We start from the raw sequence: 14,788 nt of genomic DNA, 5'->3' as shown, positions 1-14,788 counted from the left end.
GCAGGCCGGCGCCCCCGACACGGTCGAGGAGAATGGAGTAGTCGACCGTGTCGAAGGCAGCAGAGAGATCGAGAAGGACTAGGACCTGGGGGGAGTTGGTATCGGCACTGCGCCTGAGCTCATCGACTACATAGAGGACGACGGGTTCCGTAGAGTGAGCCGGCCGAAAGCCAGCCTGATTAGTTGCTAGGAGGTGATGAGCTTCAATGTGGTTGGAGAGTGAAGTAGTAATGTGGCTCACCAGAATTTTGCTTAGGAGTGGCAACATTGAGATGGGTCTGAAGTTTGAAAGGGCGGCAGGATCGGCACCGGGCTTTTTGAGGATGGGAATAACAGTGGCAGATTTGAACGAATCAGGTACAACACCGAGGGTGATGGAAGTATTAAGAAGGGTAATAGGAGGGACCGGGCAGCAGGAGAGAATATCTCTTAAGATGTATGCTGGGCAAAGATCAGCAGGGGAGCCCGAGGTGACTTTACCCATGAGAGTGCAGAAGGCCTCTTCAGAGATCAAGGGAAATTGGTCAATGAAGGAGGATGGCGGAGGTAGCGAGGGACAGGTGAAAAAGCCGGGTGCCGAGGGGATGTTCTGTTTTATGATGGCAATCTTCGCAATGAAGAAGTCATTGAGGGCATTACAGAGGGTTCGGGAGGGAATGGGCCTAGAAGCGGCTCTGTCAGAGGCAGAAAGTTCATGCACAATTGTGAAAATCTCCTTAGGTTTGTTAGCTGCCAGATACATTTTCTGAGAGAAATATTCCTGCTTAGCAGAGAGGATGGACTTTTTGTACGCCTGCAGAAGAGTCAGATAATGAAGCTTGGAATCGGGACAGTATTTGCGGCGCGAGTGGCGCTCCGCCTGATGGAGTGCGAGTTTCTGAGTTTTGAGGGTATTGGAAAACCATCTGTTGGCATCGTGGGGGCGGCGAGTTCTGACACATCTGAGAGGGGCGACCTGATTGCAGGCTTCAGAGAGCCAGGTGTTGATGAGGGCTACCTGCTTAATTGGGGGAAAATCAGTCAGGGTGGGGACCGAAGAGGCTAAAGAAAGACCTAGGGCGACCATGTCTACTCTGTTCCAATTACGGGCATAGGTGTTTTTAGGGCAGGGAGGAAGGTTAACCTCTGCCAGAGGAGCAGAGAAGGTGATCAGAGAATGATCAGACCAGATGCAGGGGGATATATTAGGTGTGGAGATGGGTAGGTTAACAGTCCACACTTGGTCGAGAGTGTGACCGTGAGTGTGAGTGGGAACAGAAATATGAGGGATGAAGTTGATACTATGAAGGGTGTCCGAGAAGTCTTTAGACATGGAGTCTTCACGCGGGTCCCCTGGCCAAAAATTGAAATCACCTAATAGCAGAAGAGAGGAGTTGTTGACGACCAGGGTGGGTAAAAGGTCCTGTATGGCTGGGATGAAGTGAGACATGGATTGAGGGGGACGATAGACCAATACAACGGTAAGAGGGATCGCAAGATTGGTAGAGCGTGCCACCAGAAGGTCGACAGATGAAATGGGAGGGTGAGGAAGAGGTTGGAATAGAAGGTTAGAGCGAACAATCATAGCCACTCCACCACCCGTCTTACCCTCAGGGCGGTCAGCGTGGAGGATATAATAGGAGTCTGGAAGGGAAGTGAGAACGTCAGGTAGGGAGTCGGCGGTGTACCAGGTTTCAGTTAGACACAGGATCTCGGGGCTGGAAGTGTTGAGGAGGTCGAAAAGCTCCAATTGGTACTTGACGGCGGATCGGGTGTTAAGGAGGGAGATCGAGGCCGAATGAGGGGCGCTGCCCGATGATTTAGGGGAGAGAGAGGGAGAGGTAAGGCGTGATAGCATGGTCTGGGGTGTAGGTATGGGGTTAGAGGGGTCAATGTGGACGGGTCGCGCAATATCTAGAGAGTTGATCTTGGCCAGGATAGGTGGACTGATAGGCCAGGAGTCGTGGCAGGCCAGCAGTTGAATAGGTGAATATGTAAGGGAACAGGCAGGGTGCAAGCCCCGGGGCCCGGCCTGGCGCGGACGGGTGGAGACGGGCTTGCCATTGGCGCGCCTTCGGCGCCAGGCGGCGCGCCCGCTGCGCGGCCGGGGCATGCACATCATTGAAGTAGGGCCGGAGGGGGCGTGGCCTAGCGGTAGTGGGCGTGTCCTCGGCCCAGGGATTCCCCAACAATGGCGGCAAAACTATCTCTGGCCCCGCGGCAGGGAGACAGGGTGAGTGAGCACAAAGTGAGATATGAGGGGAACACAGCACAGGTATTTTAAAACAACAGAATACAAGTTAAAAGCAGTGTCCAGCGCTCCCGGCTTCCGCCTCAGGAGTCCGTTCCAGGGTGTCAATGGTTGGTGACAGAGACCACCTTGCCAGATCCTCCTTTGCCCCTACCTCTGGTGTTATTGTCCCTATAGGCACCTAATACCCTATGGTGTGTACTGTTGGTAGGCATGCTGCTGCTGTCTCTGATAGGAAGAGGTAGGCTTGGGAGTGGTGGTTTTGGAACCGGCCCTGTATTGGTGTCTCAGAAAGGAGCCTCTAGGGATGTACATTTGGAGGGTACCCATAGCCTTGGCCGTGTTAGTGTTTTTTTACATTTTCTCTAGTAGTTGGTCAACCTGGGTCCCAAAAAGATGTTCCCTATCAAATGGCAGGTTGAGAAAATGCTGCTGAACATCAGGCTTAAAAGCCCGAAATGCGAAGTTAAACTTATTAGTATTGAGGCCCAAGCAGCGGTATCCACAGTGTCCAGGTTGCACCAGATGGGTGTTTTATGAAATCACTCATCTCATCCCAGTGTGCTCTGTCAAACTTGTTTGTTAGAGTTGACGATTCTCTAATGGATGGTAATTCTAACAGCAACCATTTTCTCTACCACATCTAGTTTTTTTACTCTGTTTATCGGGTTGGGTGCATCCCCCATTCCCTGAGAGTTAGCACGCTTGTGCACTCTATGAACTACAAGAGAATCTAGGGTGACCTGACCTCTGATGCATGGAGGGTCGTTAGGGAAGGGTTTATATTGTTTATCTACCCTAGGTGTCACCACCCTGGCCTTGACTGGTTCCTTGAATGTATCTGTGGCTAACTTCAGCATCTCCTTAAGCGTGGCCAGAAATTGCACTGTCAGCTGGATCTCCCAGGGGATCAACATCATATTTGTCCCACGGAACTCAGGGGACACCGGGTCAAATGGTTTGTCATCTGGGTCACCTGGGTGAAAGGACTGCACTGTTTATATGAGGAGTGAGGGCAACCCTCCTGTGAATATGGCTGTGGTTAGGTGTAGGGTGGTGAAATAATGGGTGGAGGAGGAGGTGATGGAGAGGGGTCCCAAATGGAAGGGAGCTGGTGGCCATGTCCTTGCACTTCTTGCGTTTGTTCACCAGGGGAGGCTCCAAGGCAAGTTCCTCCTCAACAGTAGGCTTTCACTTCCAAAGCAAAGTCTGTACCAGCATTGGAGACAGTCTAGTGGAAATCTTGCCGGTGTGAAGACGAATAAAGTGACATTTCTGTCTTGCATCAAGTTGCTCCTGAAACTATTGGGAGAATTGGCTTTTCTGAATCATTGGAGCTGTGCACTGAGGGCGCCTTTGATGTTGGTGGCCTGGGTGTCGATGCAGGTCTCTGGTCCGAAGGTGTCTTTAAAGCTGACGGCTTGGGCAATAAAGGTGTTGTCAGATTCAAAGGTGCTCTGAGTGCCGATGAGATTTTCAGTGCCGTAATCAGCTTTGAAGGGGATGTTTGACTTCAGTGCTGATGTTGAGAGGATCTTCAGCCTCTGAAACGCTTTAGACAGCACCCGTAGACGGGGACCAGTGCCAGTCAATGCCTAACAGTGCCAGAAGGCAGTCTTTGTCAAAGGGCTGGATATCCAATCCCCTAGAAGGAGTGCTGTGCCACAACTCAAAGTGCTTTGGGAGGCCTGATGTGTGGTTCAACTTAATCCATACTCTCGCTCCACTTCAAGGTCTTCATTTGGGGTTTCAAAGACATGGATTCACTGGGAGTCTGGAGGGCTTCAGGGTCAGAGTCATAGCCTGAAAAGAAAATGGCCTCTAGACGAGGTGTGATGGCTGTTACCCAAAGATGTCACGGTGTCATAGGAAGCCTGCCTCTGCATCCTGTAATGTGCCCACCATCTCTCCGATTGATATCGAAGCATCTTCGAATGGAAGGTCAGACCCAGGACGGCCAACTGCCTTGCACGCAATGTCATCGATGTCATCATAGTCGGGAAACAGACAAAGGTTACACACCTAGTGCTGGTCGGTCCAAGGGAACTTCACATGACACCGAGGACAGTTCTGAAAGGGTGTCCATTCTATCACCCTGGATACATTCTCTGCTGATTAACACATGAAACGTTATCAAGGACAAGGGGCCCGAGGCCCCATGGTACACAGAATCGATTGTTCACCAGAAGGTAGTGGTTGGAAAGGAAGGCAGCAACTGTTGTTTCCCAGATATCAGAGTTGAGGAGTACACCAGCTGGGCCTGAACAGAAGTGAAGCAAAGCGTCAAACTCGGAGCCTAAGCCGTACATGTTTGAACCTGACGTCGGTGTTCTTGCATATTGACAGATAAGGGAAGGGTCACTATATACCTTGTGACTCAAAAGACTTCTTCGAAGTAAAACAACTTGCATGTACCTGAGCCCAACACTAGATGGTAGGAGAATAAAGAGTGTACGTATCTGCAGCGACACATGCTACACCCATGATGTTCTAGAAAGCAGCTTAAGAGGGTTCACAAGCATTGCTATCTTTTCAACTTAGCACAATCTATATTTTAGACATGAAGTGGCACTTGCATCTCAAATCCCTTAAAGACAATCGTCCCATTTAGACCATGTAAGGTCTGAAAATATTTCACACACTACTTGGCAGCGCTGCATGGGATTGCAAAATGTTTCTCACCAATATTGTTTTATTGTGTGCCTTTGCAATCCATGTGTAACATTTCATCCTAGAGGTGGTGGAGTGCATGTTCTTATGCAGGTGACTCTATTGGTACATGTGTAGTCACTTTAAAGTATGAGATCCATCTGTTTACGACATGGATCTTGATGTTGACCTGCCGGCTGTTCAAGTCAAGGACCAAGAATGCCACCCACCTTGAAGCAACAGCTCTTGTAATAGTCCTAACATCGGTTCCTCACCTCTAAAGTATTCTGGAGATCCTAAAAGATTGAAGGAGTTTTTGGATGGGTGTTGGTTTCTCTTGCCTTTAAAGGGTTAGGTTTAGGTTGAGATGACAAGCTAGCGGCTATGTTACAGTAGGGATGTGGTTTGGTGTTGGTATTGGAGATAGAGCTGTTAGGGTTGGAGATTGGGATCGGATTCAGTTACAGTTTTACAGTTCGTGTTATGCCTGTTTCATGTGGTTGGCGAATGTTACTAATTGAGTTTTGTCTTTAGGCTGAGGGAGGCAAAGCGGAGTCCTTTGAGAATCACTCAGCTCTGGAGATCGCAGAGCAGCTGACACTACTGGACCATCTCATCTTCAAGAAGATTCCATATGAGTAAGTAATGTCCTTTCTGACCTATCTTTGTCTCTCCTTCTGACATTCTTTCTGTGGACCTGTGAGGCTTTCTCTGGCTCCTGAATACACACTCATTACATCTGTCACCCTCCTCACAGCACCTTGTAGATCCACCTAATAGGGTCCCCTTAATTACCTCGACTTGACATCATCTCTCCAGCCACTCTGACACCCCTCCACATTCCCTTGCCACCCCTTTTACCCTCTTATAATCCTTTGGAGAAACCGTTTTCTATACTTTGATAATTTCACAGGGCTTTCTCTTTGTCTCTTCACCTTCTCCTACTCATTATACATATCGTTTCTATTCTGCCTAGCATTTATTCTGTCCTCTTTCCTCCTATATATCAAAAATATCCACATCACTCACTGCTCTTCCACTACTGTGACTCACACAAACCTCAACCACTCTAATGCACCCACTGCCATACCACCACCAACAGAACCAACACACAGCATTGCCAATTTGCTTCGGTCATGACCTGTAGCACCTGTAGCTTACCGTGTGGCTCATCCACAGGCCTGTTAGTGTTCATTATCTTTGGCCTGCAGTAGTCCGGATTGGTTCAGTACTGAGAAGAATATGTAGCTCTACCAATACATTTGTACAGGTCAGGGCCGGCCTTAGACAGGGGTTAGCTGTATCTGGGCTTGAGAGTTAGATTAAGATGGCATACATGGAGCTGACCTAATGAACTGCTTTTAAAGCATTTTTTATTTAAGGCTGCCAGTGCCTGTTTGTTCTCTCTGGGCTCTCCATTAATGTTGTTCCTTTCCTTTAGTCTTTCTCCGTTTCCCTTGAGAATGGGGAAATGTGTGTTCACATTCTGGTCACAGCTGTGAGATAATCTAACAAAACATGAACTTTAAACACACATTAGGGTCCACACTGAGAACAACAGCAGCAGCAAGGAGGAAGCGGAGGAGGAACATAAGAAGTGTAATGTGTTAACGCCCCCAGAAGGGTGAGAGGGGGAGAGGATCAGGAAGGATGCTAAATTTGGCTTAGCTCAGGACACTACTTGAGCAAAGGTTTGTCTTACACCTGTCAGTACATCACCATTCCCATCTTAGTCACTCTTCATTTTCCATACACGATCCTATACAACTCAATGCTCTTTCTTTCCTTTTTTCTGCCTACACCCAGCTTGGCTAGTTTCCGAGGATGCCCCTTTCCCAAATTCTATTGTAACATCAACTAAGCAACACCTTGACCTTTCATCCTGAGAAGTGCCTCAAATATAGGCACTTTGCCGCTCTGCACCACCATTGACAATATACTTGCTTCAATGTATTCCCTTTTCAGTACTGCCGCATTACCACTTGACATGATTGACTTTAACACATTGCTAAGAAACCTTCAGAGACACCTACCTTTCTAAAGATCTCTTCACTTCCCTCTCTGGGTGTCAGTTTATAATCATTGCTACCAAGCCTATGCAGTTAAAGTGTGATGTGGATCCATGTCTCCCATCTACATATGTTTGCAGCAGCAAATTCTTCTCCATTCAGAACTACTGTTGTATTGCACATGTGCCCCTGTGTACATATCTTTCAATGGTGCTGTGTGCTTCAATCCCTCAGGGAATTCTTTGGACAAGGGTGGATGAAAACAGAGAAGAGTGAGCGGACTCCATATATCCTGAACACAACCAAGCACTTCAATGATGTGAGTATCCAAAGCAAGGAACAGGCACTAGACAGTCATATGGAAGGAAGGCTTACCATAGAGGGTGAAGTAAAGGGATGAGCTGGCAGAAGAGTTGCAATTCAAAGGGAGAGCTAGGTGATCAGATAGCTGTGTCTTTAGGTGTGTCTCTTGAAACATAATGAATGCCCATTGAGTTCCCATGTTTGGTTAAATGTGATTAATTGCTCACAGCCCTGGGTTGGATGGGAAGACTTTGGAGTGTGACATCTGGTCAGACATTGTGGGGAATTGTCACAGGGCCTGAGGGCCTTTCCATGCACCCTACCACTCAACCTCAAGAGTATCCTTAGCTTTACCACCATTCTATTGAGAGTTCCCTCAGCCTCTGTTAAACACACAGACATTTTCTCAGCCACCCAATGTACCATATGTAGTATTTCAGCCTAGCCACTCAGTAAACAATTTCAGTGCACAGGGTAGCAGAGGCCACCAATGGAGAAACAAAATGTGCTGTACCTGAGGTTGCAGAGAGAGCAAAGTGAATGCCATCTGAGTTTCTCCCTGATTCAATATTAAAATGTTAGTAGCCCATAAGCAAATGTTACATCCAAACAGATGAGACAGTCTAAAGAAAATAAATGTGATAGTGGTACTGAAGACAGTAGATGATAAGGCAGCTGCATATATCTACAGCAGCAATGTGAACAGGACATGCAAGGAGGGCCAAGTGACCAGCATTAATTATATAGGCCAAACAAAAAAGACCCAAAAAAGTAATATAACAAAACAAAAAACTAGAAAATAAAACTAAATGTTTTTGTGATAGGGTGGTTGGTTCTCAGTTGGTTTCTATGAATGTGACACCCCAACAGGATCTACACCTTAGTAACCAAGAGAATAGTAGCTACAGTGAAATCTGTACCTGGTAGTCACCAAAGCTTGAAACCCATATTTCCATTAGGCAAGAAACCGAGATTGATTTACCACTGTCAGCGGTGGCAGGTTTTCAGAATGCTGCATGGCATACCGGATGTCAAACTTGGGCTTATTCTTTGCAGTGGAATGAACTCCATGCATTTCCAAAGAGAGAATTCATTAAGCCCTATTAAAAAAAGCCCGTCCCAAGATGGTGCGTTGCACTTTGGAAGTTCTTGGAATATCCCTATTCAGGACATTGGAGATTTTCTTACTATGATATGAGTCACTCTTTCAAGCATATTTGAGGCAACACTTGAAAAGGCGTGATGCATTGTTACGCATTTCCTTCCTTGATTTAGACAACACCCTCAGTGCCCATTAGCCATTGTCTAACAGGTTGGATCATCCTATTCATTGATTATTCCTTCACTCTGCTTGTTTTGCTTGGATAGTTTCTGCTTTCTTATATTCTGGAGGAGTTTGGTGCCTTGCTGCTTTTCTCAACGCCATCTTCATCTTCATTCAAGATTTAATAAAGTTCCCAAATTAGGTTTTTCCCTACTTGGTGGGTTTTCCTCTAAACTGTGTCTGTTATGGAGAAACTTGTCACCTCTCAAGTATATTATTCTCTGCAGAATGGCAATCCTGGCTACTGGGAGGAACCCCCCTTCCCTCAGATAATCAAGAAGGCATTCAACAGACCATCTCTTTATCCATTCCTTGACAGTCATAAATATTTACATTCAATTAACATTGAACAGACATATAGACATATACTACCTGTAATCTGCCCAACTCTATGTGATCCACGCTTACAGACAGTGCTCAGCTCACTTCAGCTACTCAACTGTTCAGATTTTCTACTAGATGCCATGAGTGAAGGAGTCCTCTGAAGCGCTGCTTTATCTTTAGATATGCTTCAACTTTTCTTCCTTCATGAAATTTTGTGAACATCATGTGCAGAGAGGATATTGCAGCCCTTTTTGCTTCTGGAAGCCTTGACCTACAGGAACTTTATTTAGCCTGGGTGGGTCTTCAAATAAATCTCTCTTCAAAGTCTGCAGCTTAATTAAGAAAAAGAAGATCTACGTAGACAATCCACAATCAGCAAAAACGTTTTGCGACTGAGAAAGATGCCTGACCTTGGCATTTCTCAAGTGTGACTTTAATTCTTCCTCCCCTTATGCACCTAGGGACCAGAAATTGGAGAAAGTGTGTTCAAAATCACAATCCCCTTCAGAGACTTTCAAAGTAGCCAAAAGACTCTAGAAGCCTGTTTTAAAGGCCCAGACTCCTGGTCGGACAGATTTATCTGTGACTTTGACAGTGGCACCTTTGTCTTATTCTGCTTAGGAAATAAGACAACCAATGTTGAAACAACAAGCTAGCACACTGACAAGTTTTCCACAAAAATGTGTCTCCAACATTGTGTTCTGCTTCATTTTCTATGAAAACCATTCTCAAACCATCAACTCCTCTGCTATTGGTTGCCATCTCCTCAACCTTCAAACTCTTTGTCATTGACTGCCAAAGCACCTGGCCTTCAAACATCAGTCACCGCAGCTGTCAGTTTCACCACAGACAGCACCTTCTTCTGGCCCCTTCTTGTTTGGTTTTTTGTAGCTGACAGTAGCGTTGTTGGTTGCAGTTTTATTGTTACTTATCTCTTCAACTGTCTCCTTGACTGCTCCTTTGCCATCCGTTGCTGTGCCATTGGTGTTTCCACTGTTGGTTGCCAACTCATCATCTTTCTTACTGTCAGTTGCTCGATCATCAGTTCTCTGACAGCTGGTTGCGATATCATTTGTTGTGCAGTTGTCAATTGTACCTTCATCATTTCCTGATGATGCGTTTTCACCACTAGCTGACTCGCCTACGCTGGCGTAACTACCAATACATAAACTTCTGGTATCGCCAATAAACATTTTCCTAGAGGATAGGATAGAACTTGTAGAGTGCACTAATACCTATGGGTGTCAAAGTGCTATACCGGAGCCAAGGGATCAGCAGAAGAGAGGCGGCCAAGAAGGGGGTACTAAGGTGTGAAGAGCCATGTTTTCAGGTGTTTTTTAAAGGCCACAACGGAGTCTGCATCAGAGATATAGGTAGGTAGGGCGTTCCATAATTTGGCGGCTGCTACCGAGAAAGAGCGACCACCCCATCTGGTCTTAAAAAATCTGGGGATCACAAGCTTTTTGCTAGAGGAGGATCTCAGTTGCTATAATGTACCATTGAAAAACCAACTTTAAGTGGGAGGGGCCCTTAACATGCAGGGCCTTAAAAACCAAGCACAAAGCATTAAAGAGAATGTGTTTCCTAACAGGAAGCCAGTGTAGGGAACGAATCGCCTCACTTGCAAAATGAGCATCTTGATTTACTATTGCAGAACCCTCCATCAGCTCTAGAATAAGAGGAGGCTGTTGACATCTACGATGATGATAATGTTGAGTCAAGAAGCTCACCATGGCCGAAATTCTATCAGCCCTCGATCCGAGGGACTGACAGTAGTGTTGGACTTGCAGGATGCATATTTTCACATTCCCATCCAGCTGTCCCACAAGTGCTACCTGCAGTTTCAGGTAGATCAGTAGCTCTTTCAGTTCTTCATGCTACCCTTTGGCCTGATGAGTGGACCTCGGGTGTTCACAAAGGTGATGGCAGTGGTCGCAGCCCTTCTGTGGAGGTTGGGAATATCAGTCTTCCCATGCCTCGACAACTGGCTACTGAAGGCAGGCTCATCTCAAGTGGTCGCAAACTATCTATATACGACAGCTGACCTGTTGTCATTGTTGGGTTTTTCCATCAATGTGCCAAAGTCAAACCTGACTCCTTCACAGCAGCTCCCCTGCATCAAAACCAGCCAGGAAACAGTGCTCTTCTGACCTATCCCTCCACTTCAACCAGCCCTGCCAAGTATCACGCATCAGGCGTTAGACTAACGCATTTCAGTGTGGTGGTCCGCATCCCGCACTAAAATGCATTGTCATTTGTCACGCATTTATAGCGCCTCAGCTGTCTGCAGGAGCGCTGTTATTCAGCCCCTCCACTGACTGCGAAAGCTCTTAGCTTGGGGGATGACTCAGCTTGTGGCAGCAGACATGGGGACTGGCTCAGCTCACTGTTGGCTACAATCTTTCACCCAATATCGTGCATTTACTGAGGTCACCACATGAGTCAATTTGTCCAATCACCATAGGCACCATGCGCGGGCGCGGCTGCGCGGCACAGTTTCCGTTCTTTGGCAGCCTGCGCACTTTAGGCCTGCTGCTTCAGTTCGCCACACACGTCCCGGCCAGCGTAATGATTCAGCCGTGGTGAATGCATCAGCATGTCTGCTCAGCTGCTGCCTGCAGTCCAGTGTAGCCAGTTCTGACAATGCCACTAGATTCGGAGTGGAGTGTCTGATCTGGTCTGTGGCCACGCTGCCCGGGACTGTACCAGGCAGGGCAAAAATCGCAGAGTTGGCCCGTACCGTCAATGACCGCACTTGCAGCTGACACAGTAAGTGAAGTGTCAAGCTGCTATTTGTTCTTGTCTTCCAAATGTTATTTACTTTTAGAAGTGCTTCAGTTACAGACAGCAGCTCTGCACGCAGTCAGTCTGTCTACACACAGTTGAATTCAGCCGCGCACGTAAAGTCAGGGCAGCAACAGAACATAAAGAGAACACTCGACTTCTGCTTGTTAAATGAATGCAATTATCAGTGCTAGAAGGATAAAGGGTCGAGTCAGTCTTGATTGTATCGAACTTATGATTTAAAGGTCACACATGAATGTCTGTGAACAGACTGTAGGCAACCTCAATGCTTAATTATCACGCAAACCAAGCTCGCCTCTTTGAGTGAGTACCTTAAACTCTAACAGTTCCAATATCCTGCAGGGCGGCGTTGGCCCACTATATCTTGAGCAGTTCAATAGCGTGAATTTGACCCGAAGATATTTATTGTTTTTAAAGAAGGTTTTCTTTGTTACACCAGAAACCTCTTTAAACTAGCGGAAAACCTGCTTTCTGTAGATGTTCCCCGGGTCCCATCAGGTCCCACGTGGACACACTGTTGGTTGGGGAGGATCCGTGTCCGGTGAGCCCAGGCTGTGGCAGGATGTTCAATTTCCTGCCCGCCAGCTGGGCCGTAAGGTACCCAGGAATACCTTGCTGTTCTGCGGCACGCCCTGCTGCATGGGCGTGAGTTAAAGAAGAAAGCCGGTATTCGAGAACCGATCACCTGCTCACCTCCTCCTGACCTCGCCATGTGCTGGTGCTGTGCCCTGCCCAGGCAGAGCCTAACTTGTGCCCGGACTCACCACTAGAGGATGAGTATCATAGTGAGAGCAGGTGGCACAGGCTGAGGCAGTGCAGCACGGCACGCTCGCTGACTCTCCAGAAGAGTCAGACTAACAGTCCGAGGTGCCACAGCAACTCCTCTAAGTGGATCATTCTATTAAGGGTCTTAGTAAGTCGCATTTTAATTTACTGCTGCTGACAGTTTAAATGTTTATTACGAGAATGAGGATGGGGCTCCAGCGCAGCATAGCGCCATGCTGCAAATGTGCAGACTAAAGTTGTTTGTCTGTGCTGTAAATGCAGGGTCATCTAAGGCGGGAGTTTTGTCTAATTAAAATAGAAGTTTTGCGGGACTCTGTCGGCTGCAATAACTGAAGTCCTATACCCCGGACGCTCCTTCAACGCTTTCCTGTGGAATCCCTCCAGGAATCTATCCCTTCGTGTCCACGCACGGACAGACCGAGCATCACACTTGCTCACGGCATCACGTTCTCAGGCTTGTTATTCATTAGTCCTGATGATGATCCAGATATTATGTAATAGATCGAAACGTCGTCAACTTGTTGCAACAGCATGCATGTTAAACACATGAGTTAAAAGTTGTGCATGACTATTTACCTTCTAAATAGCTTGCCCCCCATCTCTCGATCGGCGCAAAGCTTGGTTGTTTAGCCTGAAAAAACCTTTACAAATGTGATTGTTCTTTGTATGTTCTATATGTTTTGTCTGTTGAAGGACACAGGACTGTGTCCCACTCTATTCGTTTTGCTCTATAGCGAATTCATTACGCTATACATTAAATTTACATGTCCGGCTGGACATTTCTAAGTAATATAGTACTGATTCTAGGCTATATTTACTTTTCCTACACTAAATTGATTTCAAAGGACCATTTGTTTTTTTAAATGGGTTTTTACATGTGACACAATATCAGGATTAGTCTGAATACCTTTACTAACCCTTCACAGATCAAAAAGTTCTTTCTTCTGGTCAATGGACCATTAGATGAACTAATTGATGGTGATAATGTACATAATCTTAAGTTTTTTATTCTTCGAAGTAAATAACCACACTCTGTAAAGTTTTAAGTCTTTATCTAAATTAAATGCATGTGAACCACTTAAAAAATACAGTACAGTCGCCTTCACTCATTAGGAGAGAAATTCAGTTGATTAATCATCAAACACATACTTCGGAATCATGCAATGACGTATGCACAGAAAGGGAGAGGACAGAGAGAAAGAGCATCTGCAAATACACAAAATTATAGTTACCAAGAATGATGTGAAGACCAACCCCCTGGCCAAAGGGCTGGTAAGGGTCCCCGGGATAGTTCAGGCAACAAAGACTTCAGGACAGGATTCAGGACAGGATAGTTGACCTCTCTAATACCGACAATTGCGCCACACCCCTCTCTGAGACACTCTTCCTCCTTGAGATTCTTCTGCGATCTTCTTATCTAACCCCAATTAAATTAGGATAGAAAGTTCTGCATTCGATTCTTCTTTAGCATCTCACAGCATCTCTCCCACCAAACAGCATCACCCGCTACACCGACAGCACCCCCAACTCTTCAGCATTCAGCAACTGTTTATCTGACTGACTAACTAAAGCTACCTCAATTACACCTTTCGTTCTTCATGTACCACCCACTAAAGTTTCAATATCGTAAAAATACTAAATTTAATTGGTCAGGCAAGAGGGCAAGATCATCACACCATGCTTACATATCATCAAAATCCATTAAACTATTGTTCACAAATTTATCCCCTTAATTTTTATTCATGATTTTTATTTCCCACCCGCATTCACATTACATTTGCAACATTTGTTAAAACTTCCACATGTTCACCCATTCTGTTGTACTTTTCACCGTTCGTTCTCAGACAAAGTCACTTGTGCGACCTTTGCTGCTTTTCTATTTCGGTGTCATCATTCCGGGTTAACTTTCAGTCAGACATGCGCAGTTGTACAGTACGGTCACATGGCTCAGCTTGCTTCGGTCATACACGAGAGGCCCAAATGCGCACTAATAATAAAGTCATAAAGACAAATGTTACTTAAAAAAATAAATAGTTTCACTGTATACCACCCGTCTCTACTCTATTCCCCTTTATTTATTAATACTTTCCCCGCATTAGCGTTAGTATAATAGCTTGTTTTCTTTTCAGCAAAGCAGATGCCATGCACGGAAGGCTTTGAGCCGCCATGTTAGTGCCTTCTGCTCATGCGCAAGAATTTCCCTCCAAGCTTTAGCTCGTCATACTGCGTAGATGCAGTTGACGCATGCCCAGTAAAGATTCCCGTTTATAGTGATTTTTCGTCTTTCGTTCATGTTATTCATGTTATTGAACACATAAGCAAGCTTCTCTAACCTGCGTTTTTGTGTGGTGCGCATTA

At 46.2% G+C, this 14,788-nt stretch overlaps 1 protein-coding gene across 1 annotated transcript in view; it reads left to right on the top strand.

Annotated features, from left to right (window-relative positions):
• RASGRF1 (Ras protein specific guanine nucleotide releasing factor 1) overlaps positions 1-14,788 on the top strand; it is a 727,100-nt gene that overhangs the window by 546,571 nt on the left and 165,741 nt on the right. Inside the window, exons 21-22 of the mRNA XM_085644699.1 lie at positions 5,414-5,517; positions 7,123-7,207. Coding sequence (XP_085500825.1) covers positions 5,414-5,517; positions 7,123-7,207 — 189 coding nt within the window. The remainder of the gene's footprint in view (positions 1-5,413; positions 5,518-7,122; positions 7,208-14,788) is intronic.

Source organism: Triturus cristatus, chromosome 3_1, assembly GCF_964204655.1.
Source record: "Triturus cristatus chromosome 3_1, aTriCri1.1, whole genome shotgun sequence".
Classification (NCBI taxonomy): domain Eukaryota; kingdom Metazoa; phylum Chordata; class Amphibia; order Caudata; family Salamandridae; genus Triturus; species Triturus cristatus.
Note: the sequence above shows the minus strand (reverse complement) of the source record. Positions and strands in the feature narration are given on the sequence as shown.